Raw genomic sequence first — 23244 nt, forward strand, 5'->3', positions numbered from 1 at the left:
TCTATGAGATGCACGATGCACCTTACCACGCCAATCGTGCCAGGATGCGAAAGGGAAGACCTGTGGTTTTCGTAACCACTAATAGCCCTCTTTCACTTCCCATTTGAAATTTTCTTTAGCTCGATGAGTTGAGCGTTTCTGCAGTGGCCGCCCGCTCTATTAACAAAAAACAAAAAAAAGTAGTAATATAAAGGAGCACATTATCTACCAGTTTTTCAAAGACAACTTTTTGATAGGACTCATCGTTTAAAATAATAGGCGAAAAACCGATATTTTCGACATTTGACACGTTTTAAAACCACGATATCTCCTAAATGATATCTCGTAGAAAAAAAAGTGTTATAACATTTTTGTTAGGGAATTACAAAACCTACAAGTCATCCATATACTTTTTTTTTGTGATAACTTCCCCCATTTCAATGTTATACAGGGTGATTGAGGAGTAATGTGCCAAAAAGCTAGAGCGTGTAGGTTAGGTCGAGACAAGCGCTCCCCTTTTATGGGGGAGCGCCAATTTAAAAAAAAATTGACTTATTTTGGAAACAAAATTATTAAAAATCAACGGTTATACTTACAATAACGTGCTATCCCTTTTTGTAAGGCCAAAACCCTAGGCTTTTACAAAAATTTTAAACAAAGCCATTTTATGGCACAGTTTTTGAAAAATTAATTTTCCAAATAAAAATTTTGAAAAAAAAATTGGAAAAAAAAATTCAAACTAATTTTTTTCAAAAAATTATGTAATTAAGTACTAATTTAGTTTTTAAAATTCGATGCTATTATTAATTTTTAAACAAAAACTGAAAACCAGATTCAAAAATAACTTGTCATTTCCGAGAAATTAACAAAAAACCAAAACTACTTTTTTCTAAAAAACATCTTTATTTTCTGTATTTACGTGGCTGGACTTGGTATGAAACATTAACCATTCGTAAATTATTTGTTAAACATTCAGACTTAAATAAGGATACAATAAAGTGATACAGTATTGGATAAACCCTGAATTGATCAAATTTTTTCATTGTTAACACCTGAAAACTTACCTGTGAATTTTTCTTACTATGTCTGGGGTGCTCGCCGCCCAAAAAATGAACTTTGCACGCGGTATTTTTCGATGCGCATGTCAACATAAGGTAAAAAGCTAATTTTAAACCACTTGGAACAAACAAGATGTTATATTGCCAAAATCGGCGTTCACTGAATTTTCATCTTTTTGGATATAATAGCTTTCGTAAGCATCTAAGCGTCGCGAATCGTTAACTTGTCGAACTAATTTTAAGTTATCTTTTGTTAAACTAAAGTGATCGTTTGTTAGAACATGGTTGGCTAGGGCTAAAGGTCTTGGGTTGTTTGCTTTTATGTATGTAGTGTGTTCTTTAAATCTTGTTTCAATATTTCTTTTTGTTTGGCCATAGTACACTTTTTCACAATCACCATATTGTACTGAATAAATATATAAAATATAGATTGTTGCTCGAAAACACCGTTTCCATATTGTTGCGATTGCACTTTTTAATTTATTTGTAATAACCGGATTGTATGACAAACATACCCGTTTTCGATGTTGTTAGATTTGAATTTTTAATTTTCCTCATATGCTTTAAGATGAGATCGTCAATCATTTGAACATTGTATCCATTTAACTTGGCGATATCTTTAATGTGCTCATACTCTGTTTTGTAATCAGCGATTGAAAGTGGTAATTTACACAATCGATGAATGTATGAATGAAAGGCGGCTTTTTTGTGTTGAACCGGACAATGCGAGTTACTTGGAATGCAACGTTTGGTACTCGTTGGCTTATGGTAAATAGAAAAATTAAAAGTATCTCTATGGCTAGGCGCACACATGCGATTTTAGTCGCGCGATTATTCAGTCGCAAAAATGGATCACAAGGATTTCAATGCTTGTGAACACACATGCTTCCCGCAATTAAAAATTTGAAAATTGTGTCTACAGTTATTGAAATTCTTGTCATCTAATTTGCGACTGAATAGTCGCGCGACTAAAACCGCATGTGTGCGCTTAGCCTATGTCTCCGTACTTAAGATCCAAAAATGGTAGTTTATGATCTATTTCTTCTTCGACCGTGAATTTAATTTGATCATATTGGGAGGAACTAAGGTGTCCCTATACAAGACACTTATCATCCCAGTCCTGCTATATGGTGCAGAAGCAGGCACTTTAACGAAGGCGGATGAAAACATCTTGGATTGTTTCGAGAGAAAAGTTCTTCGTGCGATTTTTGGTCCCGTGTGTATTGGTGGTGATTGGAGAAGAAGGTACAACAACGAGCTTTACGGGTTGTACAAGGACGCTAACTTAGCCAAGAGAGTGAAGGTGCAGCGCCTGAGATGGCTAGGTCACTTGGAGCGCATGGACAACAATGCTCCGGCCCGGAAAGTTTTCGACTCCAACCCACAGGGACGGCGCAGTAGAGGAAGACCCTGTCTGAGGTGGCGCAACCAAGTGGAAGGGGACCTCAATCAACTTGGCGTGCGCAACTGGAAGCAGTTAGCTAAGGATAGGCTGGCGAAGCTTGTTGGTTGAGGCCCAAATCCACAGCGGATTGTAGCCGCCTTACTGCGCTGGTCACCCTAAGTAAGTAAGTAAGTATATTGGGAGGAACAAGTATGGGCAATCCTCTTTCACCCTTGATTGCCGAACTTTTTATGTCAAAGTTTGAATTGAACTTGAAAAATAATGTTCTATGGAGTAAAACACGTTACGAAACTGAAAATAATTAATTTTTTAGCAACATTCACATAAACCCTTTTCTTTTCGGCGGATATCTCATTTACATTTAAATGTTCCACTAGGGCTTTGAGAGCTTTTCCATTCGGAATGCTCGGGAATAATGATACGACATCGCATGAAACCATCATTTCATTTTCCTCTATTTTGATGCCTTTCAGCTTCTTGACAAACTCAAAAGAATTTTTCACTGAAGCATTTTCAATTTCTGGCAGATTTTTTATCTCATTTACGAGCCATTTTGCCAAATAGTAACAAGGGGAATTTAAGTTTGAAACTATTGGTTTCATCTTCTTTCCTGCCTTGTGTATCTTTGGCAAGCCGTACAATTTTGGTACTTCAGGGTTCGATACGTGTAACGTTCGTTTTAAATGATAGCCAAAAGTCTCACTCACTTCTTTTTTAATGGCTGCAGATATTTTAATCATTTTTGGTAAGGGATTTTTTGTTAATCGTTTGTACGAACCTTCATCAATTAATTTTTTGTCTAGGATAACTAATTTATTGCGTCTAAGGTAATTTTCATTGTAAATGTGAATTCGTTTTCGTTTTTGTGTTTATGTTGAAAATAAAAAGTGTGATCAATAAGGATTAAAATAATTTTGTAAATTGATTAAGTTTACATTTCTTTTAAATATGAAGTTCACTTTAAATTTAATTGAATTTAAGTCAAATTACCTTATTTTAAGCGGATATAACTTATTTTAAGGTGGTAAAATTTAATGTGCGCATCAAAGGTGCCCTTTTTTCCGTGTAGGTTTACATTAAACAAATTTGTATGAAAACAAATTTTAAATTTTGAACAACCCAGTCATACATTTTATTTTTTATGACGACAATGATGGTTCTTTGGTTCTTATTTGTTTTTCTGTCGGAAAATGATTATTTTTTGTTTGTTTTGTGGGGGCCCCTATTTTGTGGGGACCCCGGACTGAAGCCCCGGTTTCCCTCCCCTAAATCCGGCCCTAGGTACTTATCATAAAGACTGGTTTTTTTTTAACCAAATTCCAGGTTGCGACTTCTGATTTGGATTTTTTTAAACCAACATATTACGGAAAAATACATATTTTTAGTAAACACCATTAAACCTAATAGTGAAAATAGTGATGACGAGTATAGCTCAAAAACTAGACTAGAACAAAACTGAAAACAGTTTTGCATTCAGCACACAAAAGTCCCGTATTTTTTTTTGCCGAACAGTGTTATCACATCTCATGACTCGTACCACTTTGCGGTGAAAGCGAAAATATGATGGCGAACAGAGGTAAAATGGTACATAATGGCTAGAGGCCCAACTATAATAGGCATATGCGGGCGAACTGCTTCGTCCTGTTTCTGAAAACATGAGGAGTAGCCATAATGAACATACGCGCGAATAGCCTTCTGTCACAATTTACATTTTTGTTTTCCATAATTTTTGTAAAAAAATGCGTTGCATTACACAAAAATATTTTTAAAACTGGTTTTATTTAATTCACCATTCGCTTATCACATTTTTGTTAAGTGAAAATTTGTTAAATTTTTCTATCCCTGTGGCATCCATGTTGTTTACACATTATCCCGAGAAATTTACTCATGCCGTGCGGCTCAGAGCGCACGGCATATGCTTAAAGCGGCCCATAGACACCACACTTGTGTGCACACCATAAACAAAAAAAAAACAAGACTGGAAGCTTTCGTACGTCTTACCACCCAAACCCCTTTTGTGTACAGTGTTGTCTGTGAATATATGTGAAAGCCACCACGTTGGTATATGACGTTAACACGCACACATTTATAGACTCAAGACATTCACCACACATCCAACACGAACACAACGATAGATTGACGACATTCACCACACCTCGCAGCTTGTAGGCAAACGTCATTAGACCGCTCAGTTTCCAGTCTTGGTATTTTTTGTTTATGGTGGTGTCTATGGGCCGCTTATAGACCAGTGCCAATAATTTTTGAAAGTAAAAAAATTATTAGCAGCATAAGGGTGTGGGAAAATTTAGGATAAATGGTGTATGAAAGGGGAAAAATAAATTGACCACAAACAAATTGGGGGAAAGGGGGTGGGTGGGCGAAAAAGTGGGGTAAGTGTAAAAAATCGTGGTTTTTTACGATTTCTGTCAATATAGACCTTCTATCGAAAAAATTTAACAAAACAAAAGTTGTAGATCGTAAAAGTCTACAACTTTTACTCAAACCATTTTTTTATATAACCTCAAAAATATTGAAAAAATGCAAAAATACAATTTTTTTATTTTTTTTTATCTTTTCAAAAATGGTTAGATTTTAACAAAACTTGGTCAAAAATTACTTTTTGGATTTTTGACGAATTTAATTTGAAAAAATAGCTTATTTTTCAAACAAAAAAGTTACCGAAAAAATTTTTGATTTTTGAAAAGTTGGGAATGAAATTGTTTAGATTAAAACCTATTATTTAAGATTGTGTGAAAAATTGAAAAAAAAAAAAACGATTTTTAAGATCGATTTTTCCGTAAATGACAGTAATATTGGCGAGAAATAATTTTCCAGAGAAACTAAATTATACTATCTTTGACCTTCTTAATTTGAACCTAGCATTAGAATAGCTCTAAAGTGAAAAGTTTTTGAGATATTGAATTTTGAACGTCCAAAAAACACTATTTTTGTGATGTTTTGCATCGTAATATCTCAAAAACGTGATGTGATAGAATTTTTCTAACTTGGGATTCAAGCTCAGAGTGCAAAAAACCATTAGAAAAATATATTTTGACTTCTATGAAAAAAAACTTTTTGACTAGTGAAATCTCGAACAGAGCAGAAAAAATCGAATGCCTTGTTCAATTTCACTAGACAAAAAGTTTTTTTTATAGAAATAAAGATATATTTTTCTAATGGTTTTTTGCACTCTGAGCTCAAATTCGAAGTTAGAAAAATTCTATCACATCACGTTTTTGAGATATTCATGCCTATTACCGAAGACGCAGATGCACTGCGGCGGGAGTGAGAGTCACTTTCACAAGATTTCTCATTACCGAAGCCGCCGGTGCGGAAGTGATAGAATGACATTTGGCTATGTAAGTGTCACCAATGACATATGTCGGTAAGCAGTTTAGTGTGTTTTCGTGGATCGATAATACAGTTCATCCCGGGGAGTTCACAGATTGAAATTTGATTCGGTTGCGGATCGAGTAGATTCCCGGGGACTGAGTCACTGCGTCTTCTGTAATAGGCATGATTACCATGCAAAACATCACAAAAATATCAATATCTGAAAAACTTTTCACGTTAGAGCTATTCTAATGCTAGATTCAAATTGAGAAGGTCAAAGGTCATTAGACCCACCCCCTTTCCCCCAATTTGTTTGTGGGCAATTTATTTTTTCCCTTTCATACACCATTTATCCTAAAATTTTCCCACCACCTTTATGCTGCTAATAATTTTTTTTGCCCTCTGAAAACCGGATTGACACTGGTCTATTATGGCTATCCCATAAGAATTGTGTATGTTCGACAACTCACTCATGCCATTTTGACATAAGCCCATGCGCGCATATGCCTATTATAGTTGGGCCTTATGAGTGGTGGTAAACTGGGCAATTGTAGTCCAAAGTCATTGACAATACTTTTAGTATATTCAGTTCACAATATCACAGAATTGGAGTTCTTTTGAATTGAAATAAATTTCAAATCTATACAGAATTCCACATACACGTACCATACCCATGGGAAATACGTAGTAGTAAGATTGTTTGTCACTATACAATTTAGAAATGGAAAGAAAAGTAATTAGGCCTTGGCCTCGCCTATGTATTGGAAAACATATTCAACTGAGCGCCGCACTTTCATTTGGCTATTAGGTTATGGCTCCAATGGAAAATGAAATCACTTGTTTTTTTTTAACGTGTACTATCGTTGCGAACATATTTACGCTAATATAATGAAACTAATGAAAATCAAGGACAAGTTATATAAAATAAAGAAAGAATAATTAAATTCGAATGATGAATATACGAAAAAAAAAATTGAAGTATAAGTACAGGGCATGTGTTAAATATGAGAAATTCCTACAAGTCCACACTTTATTTAAATAAATATGTACAAGGACATTGCAGTGATGCGAATTTTTTTTTGGCATGTAGGTTGAAAGGCATCAGCAAATGATATAAATTTATGAAATGTAGTAGAATAATAATTAATATCTTATGTACAATATAATTATTTAAAAAATAACTTACCAGTATTTTGACAATTGGTCATTAATATCATCGAGATAAATGAGAACAATGCCACAATCTTTGTTTCCATCTTTCCTTATTTCGTCTGCTTTCAATACTAATTTAAATACGAACTGAGAACCAAGGAAAACCACAGAAACAGTCATCAGTTACAAAAAAAAAATTAAAAATATATATACGTATATATATAATCAATTATACACATTCAGTTGAAGAGAATTTTCTTTATAGTAAAAAAAAATATGTCAAGCTATTCAATTCTCTGGTGATCTAATATTTTAGCTTTGAGTATTCTCCTCTAACCAAATCGATATTTTTACTCAATATTTTAACAAATAGTAAAATAAGTGAAATGCCTGAAATGCATTTTAAGTGAGTAATATACATTAATATTACCCAAATCGAAAAAAATAATTTATTATGTGAGTGCAAACGTTTAACTTTGCGATATTCTGTTTTAAAATTTTCTTGACTGCTTAATTGAATATATTTACCAAGGCAAACCCTGTTACAATTCCGTACTCAAACCTCAAACAACCTAGGTTGAAGCAATATATTTATATCTTACGGGTACGAGATAGAGTATCAGAGATATCTCTGTAGAGTATAACCCATAGATAAATAATTACCGAGATTTCAAATCTTAGATTAAAATTTAATAATAGGGAATTAAAAAAACTATCTTTGTCTTTTCCTTTTCTAATTTAACATTTCTCGGCTGGGAAATGGTAAACAAAATATGGTCACACACACATACAACAAACACTGTATGTGTTCGAAATCATTTAACTTCAAAAATTGTGTTTTTCGCGATTGTTTTCAAATTTTAAGTTTTTATTTCCGATTAATTGAACAAAATCGTTAATTTTACATATTTATTTTGGAAAACACGAACCAAATTCACAATTTAAAACTCAACCACAATTCGCGCCCTCCATATTGTTTGTTTATGTCTTCACCAGCCCAGCTATAGCTGTAAATTTTTTTTCTTTTTCTTCTGTTTTCTTTAGACTATTTTTTTATAAGGCCTGGTACGATGCTCGCGCTAAATTCTGTGGCCACAACCAATAACCGCTTATAAGCTGAAACACAATCACGCTTTAGGGCGTCGCTTCGTTGCGTTACGTTGAGAAATCCTCAAAGCGCGCTTCTGTCACTTTGACTGAACAGCTGATTGCAACATAAAATCTGCTGTCAAATTAAAAAAACACAGTCACTCACAAAATTATTGGGCCAAGTCTTTATCTTGATTTAATTGTGGAAAAATGAAAAAGGATATTAATGTCTAAAATGCATAGAAATTTGTTTATATAGTTATAAAAACAAAACCAACCAGAATATATTGTTTTTAACAATAAAACTCAGTCTAAAACATCATTAATTTTTTTTTGTTTTTAATACGTAAATTGTTTTGATTTAAAATATCTCGATGTCGTTTTTTTGTGCAAAATCTATATACCTAGAGAAATTAAAAAACACACATAGTTTTGCAATAATTTATTTTTTTTAATTCACATTTGGCGCAATAATAATGTGGGTGACTGTAACTATGTCTGTTAAATGTCAGAAAGCGATCAAAAGTTCAGTCTGGTTGAACTTTTGCTCGCTTTCTTACGTTTCCTTACGTTTGTCAAAAAAAGCGTACGTTAGAAAAGCGTCATTGTGTGAGGATACACAGATTTCCTATAGTTGAACTTTTCGCAGTTGTCAAAATCGACGGCAAAGCGTGATTGTGTTTCAGCTTTAAGTGAGTTAAGATAAAATTTTTTGAGAGGTCTTAAGCACTATTCACATGAGCACTACCAACGACCAACGAATGCACGAATATTCGTTGATTTTGACATTTCTTTCACATGAGAGTTTTTAATTCGTCCCGAATGAAGTTTTAATTTGACAATGTTCACCACCAAAACCAAAACAAACATGATTTTTGAGGTTAAGGACGCGCGAACTTTTTGTTCGTTGGGAATGTGGATTGTGTGGAACGCGAATTCAATCTGACAGTTCGTACCAACTAAAATTCTTTTCGCGAAGAATAAATTTGTTTTCTCAAATTTATTTACATTTTATATTAAAAAGGGAATAAATGCATCATAAACTCAAATATAAACTATATTTCTATTGATTTGTTGAGAATTTTTGAGGAAATAGGGCTTGAAACGTGCCTAAAATCACTTTTTCTCATTTATTCGTCGTTCGTTGGTCGTTCTCATGTGAATAGTGCTTTATGATGCTACCCAATGCTAACAGGGCTATTCTGGGCAACCTCACTGATGCCTCACAAGTCACAATAACCTCATAATTCGAGTTAAACCCGATTTTGTGACTTTTTCGTATTTTAACGAAAACCTCACAGTCACAAGAACCTCATAAGGTGAGGTGAGTTTGATTTTGTGAGTTTTTTCGGATTCTGGCGTACCCTCACAACTTGTGAGCGTCATAAAAATTGTTAAAATTGTGATCTCCTTCAGAGCAGATCACAACTCACAAATTACTACAGGTTTTACATTTCCATAAAATATTTTGAAAACAAATTTAAGTTTTTTTATTTGTGATTTAAAAAAAATGCAATTAAACCTTTTTTTTGTTGCATCTTATTGCACAACCAGGGCTGCCAGAAATCATGTTTTACCATGATTTTCATGTTTTTTGAATTAAAATCATTTTTTAATATTTTCGTGTACAAAATCATGTTTTTTTTTTTTAATTCAAGGAAAAACGTTTAAAGGCTTAACTACATACACCACTATTTGAAAAAGTACAAAAGTGAAATTATTTTTTTTCTGGCTGGCGCAATTTTTTTGTGAAAAAGAGTATAGAAATTGTTTTTAAACCAAAAAAATAAGCTTTCTGCATCATTTGTTTTAATTTTCCAGCCCGAAAAACTATACAAAAATGCGTTTGAAAATGTTCACTTTTGTACTTTTGCACTTTCAGAGCCAATGCAGTTCAGACTTAGAAATCATTTTGTAAGCCACAACTCCATACCTGAAGTCCGTTTATATGAAATTAACCTTAAAGGCATAACTACAACGAGCACTTTTAGCAAAAAGTGAACATTTTCAAATTCATTTTGTGAGAGTTTTCAGACCGAAAAATGAAAAACAATTATGCCGAAAACTTATTTTTTGGTTCCAAATACAATTTTGGTAGTTTTTTTTTCAGAATCACTGCGCTAGAAAGAAACAATTTTTTTTCACTTATGTAAATTTCCCACTTTTTAAAAAAAGTGCTCGTTTTAGTTATGCCTTAATGAGTAAAAATTATGGACTTATTTATGTTTTATTCCTGCCTTCTTTGTGATTTATAAATAATATATAAATATTCGAAATTATTTGTTTAGTTCCTCGCTCGTTTTGATGTGGTTGTACATTTTTTTGCCTCTTCTGTTTTTTTATAAATCATGTTTTTTGAACTCAAATAATGTTTTTTATCATGTTTTTTTAAATTTCGAAATGGCAGCTCTGTGCACAACTTTCATCCGAAAGTGAAAGTAAAAAATTAACACAAGCTATTCATCACCAATCGTTGATACATCATACAACATTCTATGTAGACATACCCCCCCAGGTTTTCGCCTTGTCGTGGCGGGGGGGCTTACGTTTGACTCTCCAACAATCCAGTTGCAGAGCCTTACAACCAAGAAAACCAAAAAAACGCAGGGATGTTTATCTAAATAAAAAAATCATGGAAAACAAAAGTTTACAAGAAAATGAAATTCGAGTGGGGATATACACTCAAGTGTCGGCAGAAGTCACGGCTGCCGGCTAAGTCGCCAGTGACAACTGTAAACAATGAAAAGCAAGAGCTAAAAAGACAGAAGGCCGTCATTTTGTCAGTAGATCAACTTCCTGACCTAGATAGGTTAACTATCGATGGTTTGAAATCCCCGAACGGACCTCCTTCTATAGGTAGTCAAACGGAGGATGAGCTACTGGAAGACCCGAGTCAAAAAGACACTACGCTTAAGTCTGCTGAACACCTCCAAGAATCGAGGAAGCGCAGGAGCTACAGATGTTCTAAAAGATTCGTGAGAGCCACTGAAAGCAAAGATCCTTCCACTCTCAGTGCGAGGGACAAGGCTCTTGTTAAAAAGCATAAAAAGCTGATAAGGTCCTACGAACGTAAGGCAGGGATTGCCACTACACCCGTAGACCCCTCTCAGCAAAAAGATAACAAAAAGTCTGAGAGCAAAGGAGTTGATGCTGCCACATCTAGGTCGGCCCCTAAAAAGGTTGACTGTGAGCAGGCTGGTATTAGCTCTAATGCTCGAAAAGGCGCAGAGAAAGATCAGACGACGACCAACAAGAAACTGCCCTCTAATGTTACAAACAGTAAAACGCAAGTAGGCAACTCTTCTAGGACGAAGTCTGGAGCAACAAAAAGAGATAGGTCGGAGGAGACAGCCAATACTGACGGTGTCAAAAAATTGAAAAGCAACAGCTTCGACACTACCCCGATCGATCTACAAGCAGCCATAATAAGTCGAGACAACCCTGATGGGAAAATCTCGGCGGAACATTGGCTACTTGTGGAAAATGAGATCCTCAAAGCGATGATGGCGTTACCCGAAAACGATAGTCCTGCGAACTATATCTTCGACGGCGCTGGATGGCGAAAGGGAGTTAAAGTGGTCTGCTGTGGTGATCGGAAAACAAGAGACTTCCTTTCCAACATAATCGCCAAATGTGGCGAACTGTGGGAAGGGGCGTCTCTTGAAATCGTTCCCGTGACAGCTATACCACTTCGCCAGCAGATCAACATATGGATCCCACCTCCTGCATGTCACGAGGATGCGGACATAATTAAACTGCTAAAGAGACAGAACATAGAAATACCCGTAGGGGAGTGGAGGCTCATCAAATCTAAGGTGAGCCATAGCGGAGTAGGGAAAGACCTCTTGTTCGCGGTGGATGAGAACTCTGACCTCCTGCTAAAAACGAAAGGAGACGTGCTGAAGTACGGTATTGGCACCGTAAAGGTAAGAAGGCATGAAAGCAAAGGGGAGCCAAAAGCTGCTGGTGGTGCAAATCAACTTGCATCACGCTAAAGCAGCGACTCACGACCTAATGCTCTTCATGTCTCAAAATAACGTGGATGTGGCCTTGATCCAAGAACCATGGATCTGTAAGAACCAGGTAAATGGATTAAGGTCAAAATACTATAACCTTTTTCATTCCACGTCTGAAGTAGGTAAAGTAAGAAGTTGTATTTTAACCAAAAAGTCAATTAACGCTTTCTTTTTATCTAGGTACAGCAACAATGATAACGCGGCAATCAGCGTTGAATCTAAGGAAGGCAACTTCATCTTAACGTCGACGTACATGCCATACGAGGAGGAGAGCCCACCATCAAAAACAGTCCGGGAGCTTGTGGACTATTCCACGGTAAATGGAACACCTTTGGTGATGGGATGTGATGCCAACGCCCATCATACACAATGGGGTGGTAATGACATCAATAAAAGAGGTGAGTCAATTTTTGAATACATTCTTTGTTCTAACATGACGATATGTAATAGGGGTAATCACCCAACATTCCGAAACAAAAACAGAGAAGAAATTCTAGATCTGACTCTTATGAGCAATAATGAGCAAATTTCGATAGGAGATTGGAGAGTTTCTCCAGAGGAATCCTTTTCGGATCACTTTAGAATACTCTTCACCCTAGACAGAAATTTAATAGATATCAAGCCTTACAGAAACCCAACTAGAACAAATTGGATAGAGTATACAAAATGGCTGAATGAGCATATCGACCCTCCAAGGGAAAAAACGCTTGTAAACACATCAGCCATCGATAATACTGTCCTAATCCTTACTAGTAAAATGAAAAAATCTTTTGAAAAACACTGTCCCCTATCTCGTTGCACAAAACCCACTAACCCACCATGGTGGAACAGTGAGCTAAAGGAACACAGAACAGAGGTCAGAAAACTTTTCAATAGAGCAAAAATGAGTAAATTAGAGAGAGACATGAATTCATACAGAGCCAAACTTAACCTTTATACCAAAGAACTGAGGAAGGCTAAAAGGGATTCATGGGCTAGGCACTGCGAATCCATTGAGAACACAAGTGAGGCGGCTAGGCTTCGTAAAGTCCTTGCTTCTAACCCCACGACACCGGGTTACATTAAGCATCCTGATGGATCATGGTCGAACTCGAGCCAATAAACACTTGAACTCTTTATGGAAACACACTTCCCTGGCTGTAAAAATACCGATATTCCTGGTTCCAAGCAATCGAACCTGCTTGAATCCACACACCAAGAATTAAACATAGAACAGATTATTACAGAGCAGAAGATTATTTGGGCAATCAACTCGTTTAAACCCTATAAATCTGCTGGACCAGATGAGATAATTCCAGCTTTTCTTCAAAACGCTTTAAATGTTATAGCACCATGGCTTAGGGTTATCTTCACTAGTTGTATTAAACTTAGATACGTCCCTATGAGTTGGAGAAAAGTTAAAGTGGTCTTTATTCCAAAAGCTGGAAAACCGACACACTCAACTGCAAAAGATTATAGACCAATAAGTCTTTCCTCGTTTCTCCTTAAGACACTGGAAAGAATCATTGATCTGCATATTAGAGAACTTCTCAATTCTAACAACCTTTGCAACTACCAACACGCTTACCTTAAAGGCAAGTCAGTGGAAACTGCATTGCACGAGGTAGTTTCTCATATTGAGAAAAGTCTTGAAAACAAGGAACATACACTAGCAGCATTTTTAGATATTGAAGGAGCGTTTAACAACGTTAACACAGAATCAATAAAATACTGTCTAGTCGATATTGGAGTTGATTCAGTTTTAGTAGACTGGATCCATACAATGTTAAATGGCAGAATCATTTACTCACAATTGGGAAATAGTACTGTAGAGAAAACAGTAACTAGGGGTACTCCACAAGGAGGGGTTCTTTCGCCTCTCCTTTGGATCCTTGTGGTTAACAAAATTCTTACAAAACTTAAAAGTCAAGGTATAAAAATAGTAGCTTATGCAGATGACATAGTAGTTCTGATAACAGGTAAGTTTCTTACCACCATCGGAGACATTATGGAACGCGCACTCAAAGAAATATCTTCTTGGGCAGCCCAAAATGGTCTTGGGGTTAACCCCACTAAAACAGAATTAGTTCTGTTCACGAAGAAAAGGAAACAAGGGGACTTTAATCCTCCTAAACTTGATGATATTCCTCTGATACTTTCCAAAGAAGCTAAATATCTTGGAGTAATCCTAGATTCCAAGCTTACATGGAAACGTAACACCGAAGAAAGAATGAAAAAAGCACTATGCGCTTTCTACACTTGCAAAAAAACCTTTGGTGCACGATGGGGTATGCGACCTCAAGTCATCCAATGGATGTATACGGCGATTATTCGCCCCATACTTACCTATGGTTCGATCGTATGGTGGGAAGCTGTTGAGAAATCAAGCTATCTCAAGAACCTTAACAAAGTACAGAGATTAGCGTGTATAGGGATTACAGGGGCACAAAGGTCTACGCCACAAGCAGGTTTAGAAATGATCTTGGACCTTCCAGTCCTGGACGAGTTCATAAGATGCACGGCAGCCAAAAGCGCACTTCGATTAAAAGAACTGGGCTACTGGAAGCAAAACACTTATGGTCATGGGTCTATCATGCAAAGATACGACACAGTTCCTGGATTGGAAGCGACTACAGATTACATTCCACCCTTGATAGATTTCAATAAAAAATTTTCCATTTTAATACCAGAAAGAAAAGGATGGGATCACAATTCGCTTATCAGCAAACAAGGAATACCCTTCTACACTGATGGTTCAAAAATGGAATCAGGAACAGGAGCTGGGGTGTTCTGCAAACCTCTCAATATTAGAGAATCATTCAGACTCCCAGACGATTGTAGTGTCTTTCAGGCTGAAATTTTTGCTATAGAGAAAGCGGCAGAATTGGTACTCAAAGAAAAACTAATCTCCTCGGAGATTACATTCTTTGTGGACAGTCAGGCTGCTATCAAAGCTCTAGACAGTGAGACAATAAGATCCAAGGCGGTTTTAAACTGCAGGAAAAGAATCAATAGTATTTGCTACACTAACCAAGTTAAACTCTGCTGGGTTCCTGGACATAGCAAAATAGAAGGGAATGAAATAGTGGATGAACTAGCTAGGTTAGGCTCAGCATCAAATGAGAATATTAGCATCCAATTAGCAAAGGGACCAGACATCCCTATCGGTGTGCTCAAAAGGAGAATAGACCTATTGACTAGAGAACAAATCAATAACACCTGGAAAACTAGGGACGATTGCATTATTTCTAGAAGTTTATGGCCCAAAACCAATGAAAAAGAAACTCGGTATTTATTATCCCTGAGCAAAAAGAACATTAGAGTCTTGATAGGTGTACTAACGGGTCATTGTGCCATTGGCACAATGGCTATTAGAATGGGTGTATTTGCACCTGATTTCTGTAGGAGCTGTCAAGATGTAGAGGAGATAGAATCCATTAAACACCTGCTCTGCGAATGTCCAAACCTCCAAACAAACCGACTTCGTTTCTTTGGAACGAGGTTCGTGGATGAACTGGACGATCTAGCGCAGGTACCAATGGCTAACATGAGAAAATTTATTGAGAGTACAGGATGGTTCGTTAATGAGCCAGTCTTTGTAAACCGATAGACCAGTTTAGGAACATCATTGCGATTTTTAAAATAAGAGGGTATCACAATGGACCAACAGGCCCCCGTGTATGCAGCAGCTTAGCTGTGCACCACCCTATTAACCTAACCTAACCTAACCTATGTAGACAAACTTCTACATCAACAGAATCCTTTTCCACACCATAAACTAACCCGAAACTTAAAGTGAGCTGTAATTATTGAAGAATTTCCAACAAAATTGGTAATTATTCAATTATTTTTTGTATATTTTTTAAAGAACCTTAATATTTTTAAAATTATTTTAGCAAAAACAACCCTTCAAGCAAGAAAACTGAGTTCAACAAAGAAACTCCGACCTCAGACCGCGAAAATCGGGGTTGCACTCACACACTTGCAACTTTTTGTGTATGAACACAAAGTCGAACGAGAATCGTGGTGAAAAAAGAGAAAAGAAAAAAAAATAAAGACAGACATAGCCAACAAGAGCAAAAGCGTCATTTTGTTATTTTTTGTTGAAGTGTATAGTCGCATAATACATATTAGTATAATTATAAATAATTATATCAAATTATAAACAATATGGAAACAAAAAAAGGTATGTTGTATATATCGCTCAAAATGTTTGGATTAAAGTGATGTGTTTCTGCTTGTGTTGTAGATGTAATCTCTAATGATGACGGAAAAGGGAGGTGAAACATGCGATTGGGCATCTAAAGAAACACCAACAACAGCAGCAGCAACAAATGAAAAAAAATGTATTGTATTTATTGTGAAAATTTCGCTTGCCAAAATAAAATAAAAAATAAAACAGTTTCAGTGAAAAAAAAATAAATCTTGTTCTTTTTTTGGTCGCAAATGCGAAATGTCATCCCTTTCTTATTCCTCTTTCTGGTAGGTTTTCGCTGCTCCGGCTCAGGTCCGCCTTCGGCTCCGTTTTCTCGGAATGGAGATTTTCACCACACCAATACATATGCAATCGACTTCGCGGTGATTATAATTTCCATACTAATTTGAGCCGCCTTCGGACCAGTTTCTGATCCGAAGTCGGACTCAGCTCCGCCCCAGGCGGAGCGGATTCGGACCGAGGTCGGACCTGTTTGCTTGAAGGGAAAATGTGAAAATTTCAAACCCACTAGGGGGGTTTAGAACTCAGCGACAGTGCAGAGAGAAGAAGAAGATTTTTACTTGGCGTTGGATGGAGCCAAAGAATTCCTTCCTTAGTTATGAATTGGCGTTCATGACCGCAACCAATGTCTGTTCTCGTAGTTAGAGGAAAGAATAATTTTCAGAGCAAGACTTTCAGCATCTTGAACATTTACAACCTTACTTACATATAAATTTGCTGAATTTCTTATCTCGACGCAAATTTATTGAAAGTGAGAGCAGAGGTAATTAGAGTTGGGCACTTTAGTTCATTTGAGTGATCGATCACTTTAGTTCAAATCACGCTACTGAACTAGTTCATTTTAGTTCAATTTATTTTTATCACTCCGGTTTTGTTAGAATTAATAAAAACAAAATTATTTTGTGAAAACTGTGGATACAGTTTATGTAAAATTGACGCATTCTTCATAATAAAACAAATACAACCTAAGAATAACAGATATGTACATATTTTATTTTCTATAAAAATTCTTAATTTCGTTCATATACTTGTCGAGCTTTCTGGTTCCTGACGAAAGTCTAGAAGAAGTACGTTTTGCTTTCATTAAATCGAAACCATAGTAATGCAAGGACCAAGATGCTACTTGTTTTTTTGTTCTTGCTCAGAAATAAGAGTAAGTGGTGCAATGCTTGAAGAAGAAACGCTGATACTGGCACAAGCGACCTTTTGTTTTACATCTAAATCTTGAGGTAGAACAGAAGAACTGATTTCGCTCAACAAAGGATTGGATGCAATTTGATATGCACTTTGGTTTCTGCACTCCTTCTGACAGACGTTTAAGTATGTCGGGTTAAAAGGGCGCTGTCGTCGTATAAGACAAGGAGACAAAGGACTAAATTTGAAAATTCCTTATCCAGATTTGACTTCCTTTCCCCCAAAAAATATATAAAAAATGATAATGTAAGGTGACCATAAGCTGTTTTGTAATGTCATAATACGACTGCTCTAGGTTGCTGTTTAGTTTTTTGAAACAAATCTTTTTCGCTATTCGCGAACTAAATTGAACTAAGTAAGTGAACTAAGTTCACTAGTTCACCAAGATGAACTAGTTCATTGAACTAGTTCGTTCGCGAACTACACAAGCCTAGAGGTAATGAGACACCTCATTGAATAAAACCTCCAAGGACACCTGAATTGCTATATCGAAGAGCTGAACTTCTCCGGCAATCTCTTACTATCAACACTTACATCTAAACTGTTCCCAATCTTCGTATCCTCAAACTCAACCAGAATCGTTAACATGCATCCAGAAATTCAAAGAACTACTTCGTTTGCAAGCCCTTAGTTTGAATTGTTATTTATTTTTATTTACCTATATCTATTTATAACACAATTAAATATGTACATATTATTATATGTAAAAAAAAAGAAAACAAAATTAAAACCATTTCATCTTTTTATTGTTCCGTTTCGAGTAGATATTCTTCTTCCAGTTTCGTCAATACCAAAACTGCAACCTCTGCTCCAATTTTTACAAAGAATCGAATGTTGAAACATAGCACTTCAGCAGCATGTTGTATGCACATTTTGTGCGCTTAATAGTTGACCACTGTAATTAAATAAAATTTTATTAGATTTTTGTTTTGAAATTTTTTTTAATATCAAATGCTTACTACTGCAACTACTTTTTTGGGATATATCTGAATTCGGGGTTGTGTTCTTGAATCCGATTTGTGAGAGTGGTATTGAAGAGTTCCTTATCGACATTTGGATGCGTTTGTAATTGAATGTCATGCTTGTCCTTTGTTTTCTAGATTGACCTGAGTTCGTTTGAACGATTCGTCTGGAATTCTCGGTCTCAGCAAAGCAGATAGTTCAAGTGTTTGCAGTCCTCCATCGCGACCAATGCGAACCAGACAATATCTTGGCCAGGACTCTTTTAAATGTTTCAAATATAGTCATAGTCATCTTCGAATAGAATTTCATATTCCTTATGTTCTTCTTGGCGTTTCTTTGGAGCAACATCTTGTTGTTGGATGGTGCCGCATCAAGTAGAACACGCTGAGAAAGTATTGTCACCAGTGACCAGAGGATGGTGTTGACTTCTCTGTACTAGGTGGAAAGTGACTTATTTCGGTCGATAAATGTTGTTTTTATTTTATTCTGAAATTTTATGAGATTATTAAAATGTAAGTAGATTAGAAAATTTAACTTTTCTCCATGTTTTAATTGTTTTTATTTTTCGAATTACAAAATGTTGTGGAATGTGCATATTGTTTTTTTTTTATCTGATTTGTTTTGATAAATCAGCTGGCTGTCAAAATTGGAAACTCACCTCTTCTTGTGGTGAATTTGCTGTGAGGTTTCTTATGAGGTTTTTCGCAGAATACCAAATTGTGACAACCTCATAAGAAACCTCACAAAAATAACCTCACAAAAAATTGTGACTTGTGAGCATCACAACTCCAGAATAGCCCTGTAAATCTACATCTTTTTAATTTTTTAACTATTAAAAACGATAGATTAAAACTATCTAGATCGAGTTAAGAAAAGATTGAGTTGTTTTTGAGGCAAATTAAAAAATGCGGAGCATTATTGTACAACTAAATTTTGTTTTTTTTTTCGACTTAAGCGGTTATTGATTGAGGTCACAGAATTTTAGCTCCCATACAAATTATCGAAAAATTTTAGCAGAGCTAAAATAAGTTCCATACAAATTATCGATAAATTGTATGGAAATTTTATCTTGGCTAAAATTTAGCGCGAGCAGCGTACCAGGCTGTACTGACAACTCTGCTACGCTGTTCGCGCTAAATTTTAGCCGAGATAAAATTCACGCTAAATTTACAAGTTATCGATAATTTGTATGGGATCCATTTTAGCTCAGTTAAAATTTTTCGATAATTTTTATGGGAGCTAAATTTTAGCATTTTAACATTTTTTTAATACCAATATTTTTCAGTTGAAATAAATATTTTTTTTCAATGGAATTTTTTTTTTTGCAATGAATATTTTTTTTAATTTGTAATGGATAACAAATGCATTAATAGGTGTGTTTTTTATTACCACCGCACAGTGGGTCCCACCATAGGTCAAAAATAAAAAAAGTAAATGTCAATTTTTTAAAATCAAATGATTAAACAACGTTCTACAATCTCCCATCGAACCAAAACCAAAAAAAATTTGACTGTTACCCCTTTTTTCATTTCTTAATAGCCATTCAAAGTCGGTATATACAAAAATGTACAGTTTTCTTATCGCTGCAGTTATAAGTGACAACTTGCGATAGTGATAGCGGGTGTTAAAAATTGTGAACAGTATTAAATTGTTATGGATATTAAACGAGAAGTTTAATACTTTCTAAAAACATAAATTATATTGTTAAATAACATTAAGGCTAATTGTAATGGGGCTCGTTAGCGAAGCAATTTTAACCATTTTTATTTAGCTCAATTTTCATTAAATTAGAGATTAAGTTGGTTTGCCTTTGAGTGCCCTCTACAATTTAAGTTCTCAAATGAAGAATACGGTCCTACCTTTCGAAATAATAGCGCCGTTTTTTCCCCTTTTCGAGTAATACGAGTTTAAATGACGATACACGGAGAAAAAAAAATTACAACGTAAAACTAAAAAAATTCCTTTTTGGCACTATTATTTTTATAAAAGACTGAACTAGAGGGTAAGGGTAAAGTGCTCGACTGACAGGCGGGTCCATTTCCGGCATTAACCATTTTTTTTTATTTTTCTTGAAAATAACCAAAATTTAAAAAAACTGACTTGATGCATTTTTTTGCAATAATAAATCATATAAAATGATAATACAGGTGTTTCATTTAAAAAAAAATGGTCATTATATTTTTGACCGCACTTTGTATGGGAGGTGACCCACTGTGCACCGGGCTTAACTGGACAAAAAAAAAACGCAGTCGGGGCTAAGCAATTTACATGTTCAATACAACAATACCTTAGCCCCTTGGGCTGACGTTTGGATCAGGCTTGTGTAGTTCGCGAACGAACAAGTTCAATGAACTAGTTCATCTTGGTGAACTAGTGAACTTAGTTCACTTACTTAGTTCAATTTAGTTCGCGAATAGCGAAAAAGATTTGTTTCAACAAACTAAACAGCAACCTAAAGCAGTCGTAATATGACATTACAAAATAGCTTGCGCTCACCTGACATTAGGTGAGTTTTTTATTACCACCGGGCTTAACTGGACAAAAAAAACGCATCGGGCTTAACCTGAAACCTTGGCAGCACTGTATATTGAATGTTCCGAAAACACAAGACACAACAAATATTTCGAGTTGTCATATTTTTCGCTTTCGAGTTTTTCCTTTATTTTCATGTATGTTTTACAAAAAAAAAATACAATAATGTATGCTAGTAAACCTAGTTAAATACATTTTATCATTCCAAACGTAAGTTTTCACGTTCTTTGTAAACAAATTCTAAACAATTTCTGAAAAAATTAGTTTGGTAGCACAGATTTAAAATCTCCGGGCTAAACAACTAAGCCCACGGGGCTAAGGTGTTAGCGCCGACTGCGTTTTTTTGTCCAGTTAAGACCAGTTGTAATAAAAAACACACCTATTATCATTTTTTTTAATATAATTTTTGGGTGAATGGAAGTCCCATTTGTATAGGGAATTTTCAAATTTGGTCCTGGTCTCCTTGTCTTATACGACGACTGCGCCCTTTTAACCCGACAGACGTTTAAAGAAGGGATGCAGAAACCAAAGTGCATATGAAATTGCATCCAATTCTTTGTTGAGCGAAATCAGTTCTTCTGCTGTACCTCAAGATTTAGATGTAAAACATCTTCTTCAATCACCCCTTACTCCTATTTCTGAGCAAGAACAAAAAATCAAGTAGCATCGTGGTCCTTGCATTACTATGATTTCCATTTAATGAAAGCAAAACGTACTTCTTCTAGACTTTTGTCAGGAACCAGAAAGCTCGACAAGTATATGAACGAAATTAAGAATTTTTATAGAAAAAAAAAATATGTACCTACATATCTGTTATTTTTAGGTTGTATTTGTTTTATTATGTAGAATGCGTTAATTTAACATAAATTTCGATATAGTTTTTGCAAACTAATTTTGTTTTTTAATTCTTACAAAACCGGAGTGATCAAAATAAATTGAACTAAAATGAACTAGTTCAGAACTAGTTCATTAGTGTGATTTGAACTAAAGTGATCGATCACTCAAATGAACTAAAGTGCCCAACTCTAGTTTGGAATGACAAAATGTATTTAACTAGTTTTCCTGGCATGCATATTTGTATCTCTTTGTACATACATGAAAATTTATAAAATGCCATTTGAAAAAATTATAAATGAAAAAAAAAAATTTCTTCGTGTTTCGTCGCGGAAAATGGTGAACAATTGTTAAAAAATTAGTGGTGTGCGTGGTTTTTCGGTTTTTGTGCGTTTTTCGAATTACGAATTTCGGTAGCTGACATTGGTCGCCAAATTGTCATATTTAGACAATTTGGCTACCAATGTCAGTTCGGAAGATATTACCTTTTTATGTGTACTGTGCACAGTGTGGGAATTCGCTCATTTAGCGGAACTAAATTAATAGCGCTTACAGGTTTAACTTTTTGAGAATTCTTTTTTGCAAAATTAATTATAAATATATCAATAATGAAATATAATAACAATTATTTAAATATCTCGTCAAATTTTGATGTACAGAGCTCTGAAAGTACAAGTTTTTTGCCTTTCGGTGGACTCATTTTTAAAAGTACTGTTCGGTCACAAAAAAAATGTTACCCTTTCTTTTTTATAATATTACTAGCTAACCCCCACCCGCTTCGCTGAGTGCACTTTTGAAAAAATTGAACCTGTTTGAAAATAATTTAAAACAGAAAAAAAAATTGTTTATTGTAGTGAATATTAACCAATTTATTATAATCCTTTTTGATATGGGTACAACATTTCTTGCATAAAGGAAAAAATAAAGTTAAAGTTATATGGGGTGGTTCCACTGCTTTTGAAACAGCATTTTCAGGTGTAAAATATACATTCTCCAAATGCACTGTTTAATGAAGAACCGCTGGATACCTTTCATGTATTTGAAACGAAAAAATTTGCAAACTGCTTCGTTACTGCTTATGTAGCGTCCCATTCTATATTATCTCCAGCAATTTTTCTCTGATTTCTCTGATTCTACTGAGTACATTCAGCATTGTACTAACGAAGAAAAAATAAAAACAACAAAAATTATTTTTATTTTAAGTGGAGCGATTGAATATGCAGTTGAAACTCGATTATCCGGGATTCGATTAAACCGGACGCTCTATTATCCGTGATGAATATATTTGAAATTCTTTCTCGACATTAAACAAAATTTATTTATTTAAACTCTATTATCCGTAATAAACTCTACTATCCGTAATATGAGAACAGGAAATAAGAAAATTTAACTAAAAAATACAAAATCAGCACTCAAAAATTAAGAAAATATTTTAAATTTGTCTGTAGAAAGTTTTATTTTATTATTTTTTTTGAAATTCTATTAAAAACTTAA

At 35.0% G+C, this 23244-nt stretch overlaps 1 protein-coding gene and 1 long non-coding RNA gene across 2 annotated transcripts in view; both read right to left on the reverse strand.

Annotated features, from left to right (window-relative positions):
* The window catches only part of LOC129907052 (uncharacterized), a 183119-nt gene extending 175531 nt beyond the window's left edge, over positions 1-7588 (reverse strand). The window contains exons 1-2 of the mRNA XM_055983093.1: positions 7456-7588; positions 6962-7074 (exon numbers count right to left, since the gene is read on the reverse strand). Coding sequence (XP_055839068.1) covers positions 6962-6983 — 22 coding nt within the window. The 5' untranslated portion in view covers positions 6984-7074; positions 7456-7588. The remainder of the gene's footprint in view (positions 1-6961; positions 7075-7455) is intronic.
* Positions 7589-10419: 2831 nt separating this feature from the next.
* Positions 10420-16082, reverse strand: LOC129907055 (uncharacterized). Its single transcript, XR_008770950.1, has 2 exons — positions 15741-16082; positions 10420-10509 (listed from the first exon to the last, which is right to left on the reverse strand). It is a non-coding gene; the product is annotated as an uncharacterized LOC129907055 (long non-coding RNA).
* Positions 16083-23244: the final 7162 nt, after the last annotated feature.

The sequence above is a fragment of the Episyrphus balteatus genome, chromosome 1 (assembly GCF_945859705.1).
Source record: "Episyrphus balteatus chromosome 1, idEpiBalt1.1, whole genome shotgun sequence".
In the NCBI taxonomy this organism is placed as follows: domain Eukaryota; kingdom Metazoa; phylum Arthropoda; class Insecta; order Diptera; family Syrphidae; genus Episyrphus; species Episyrphus balteatus.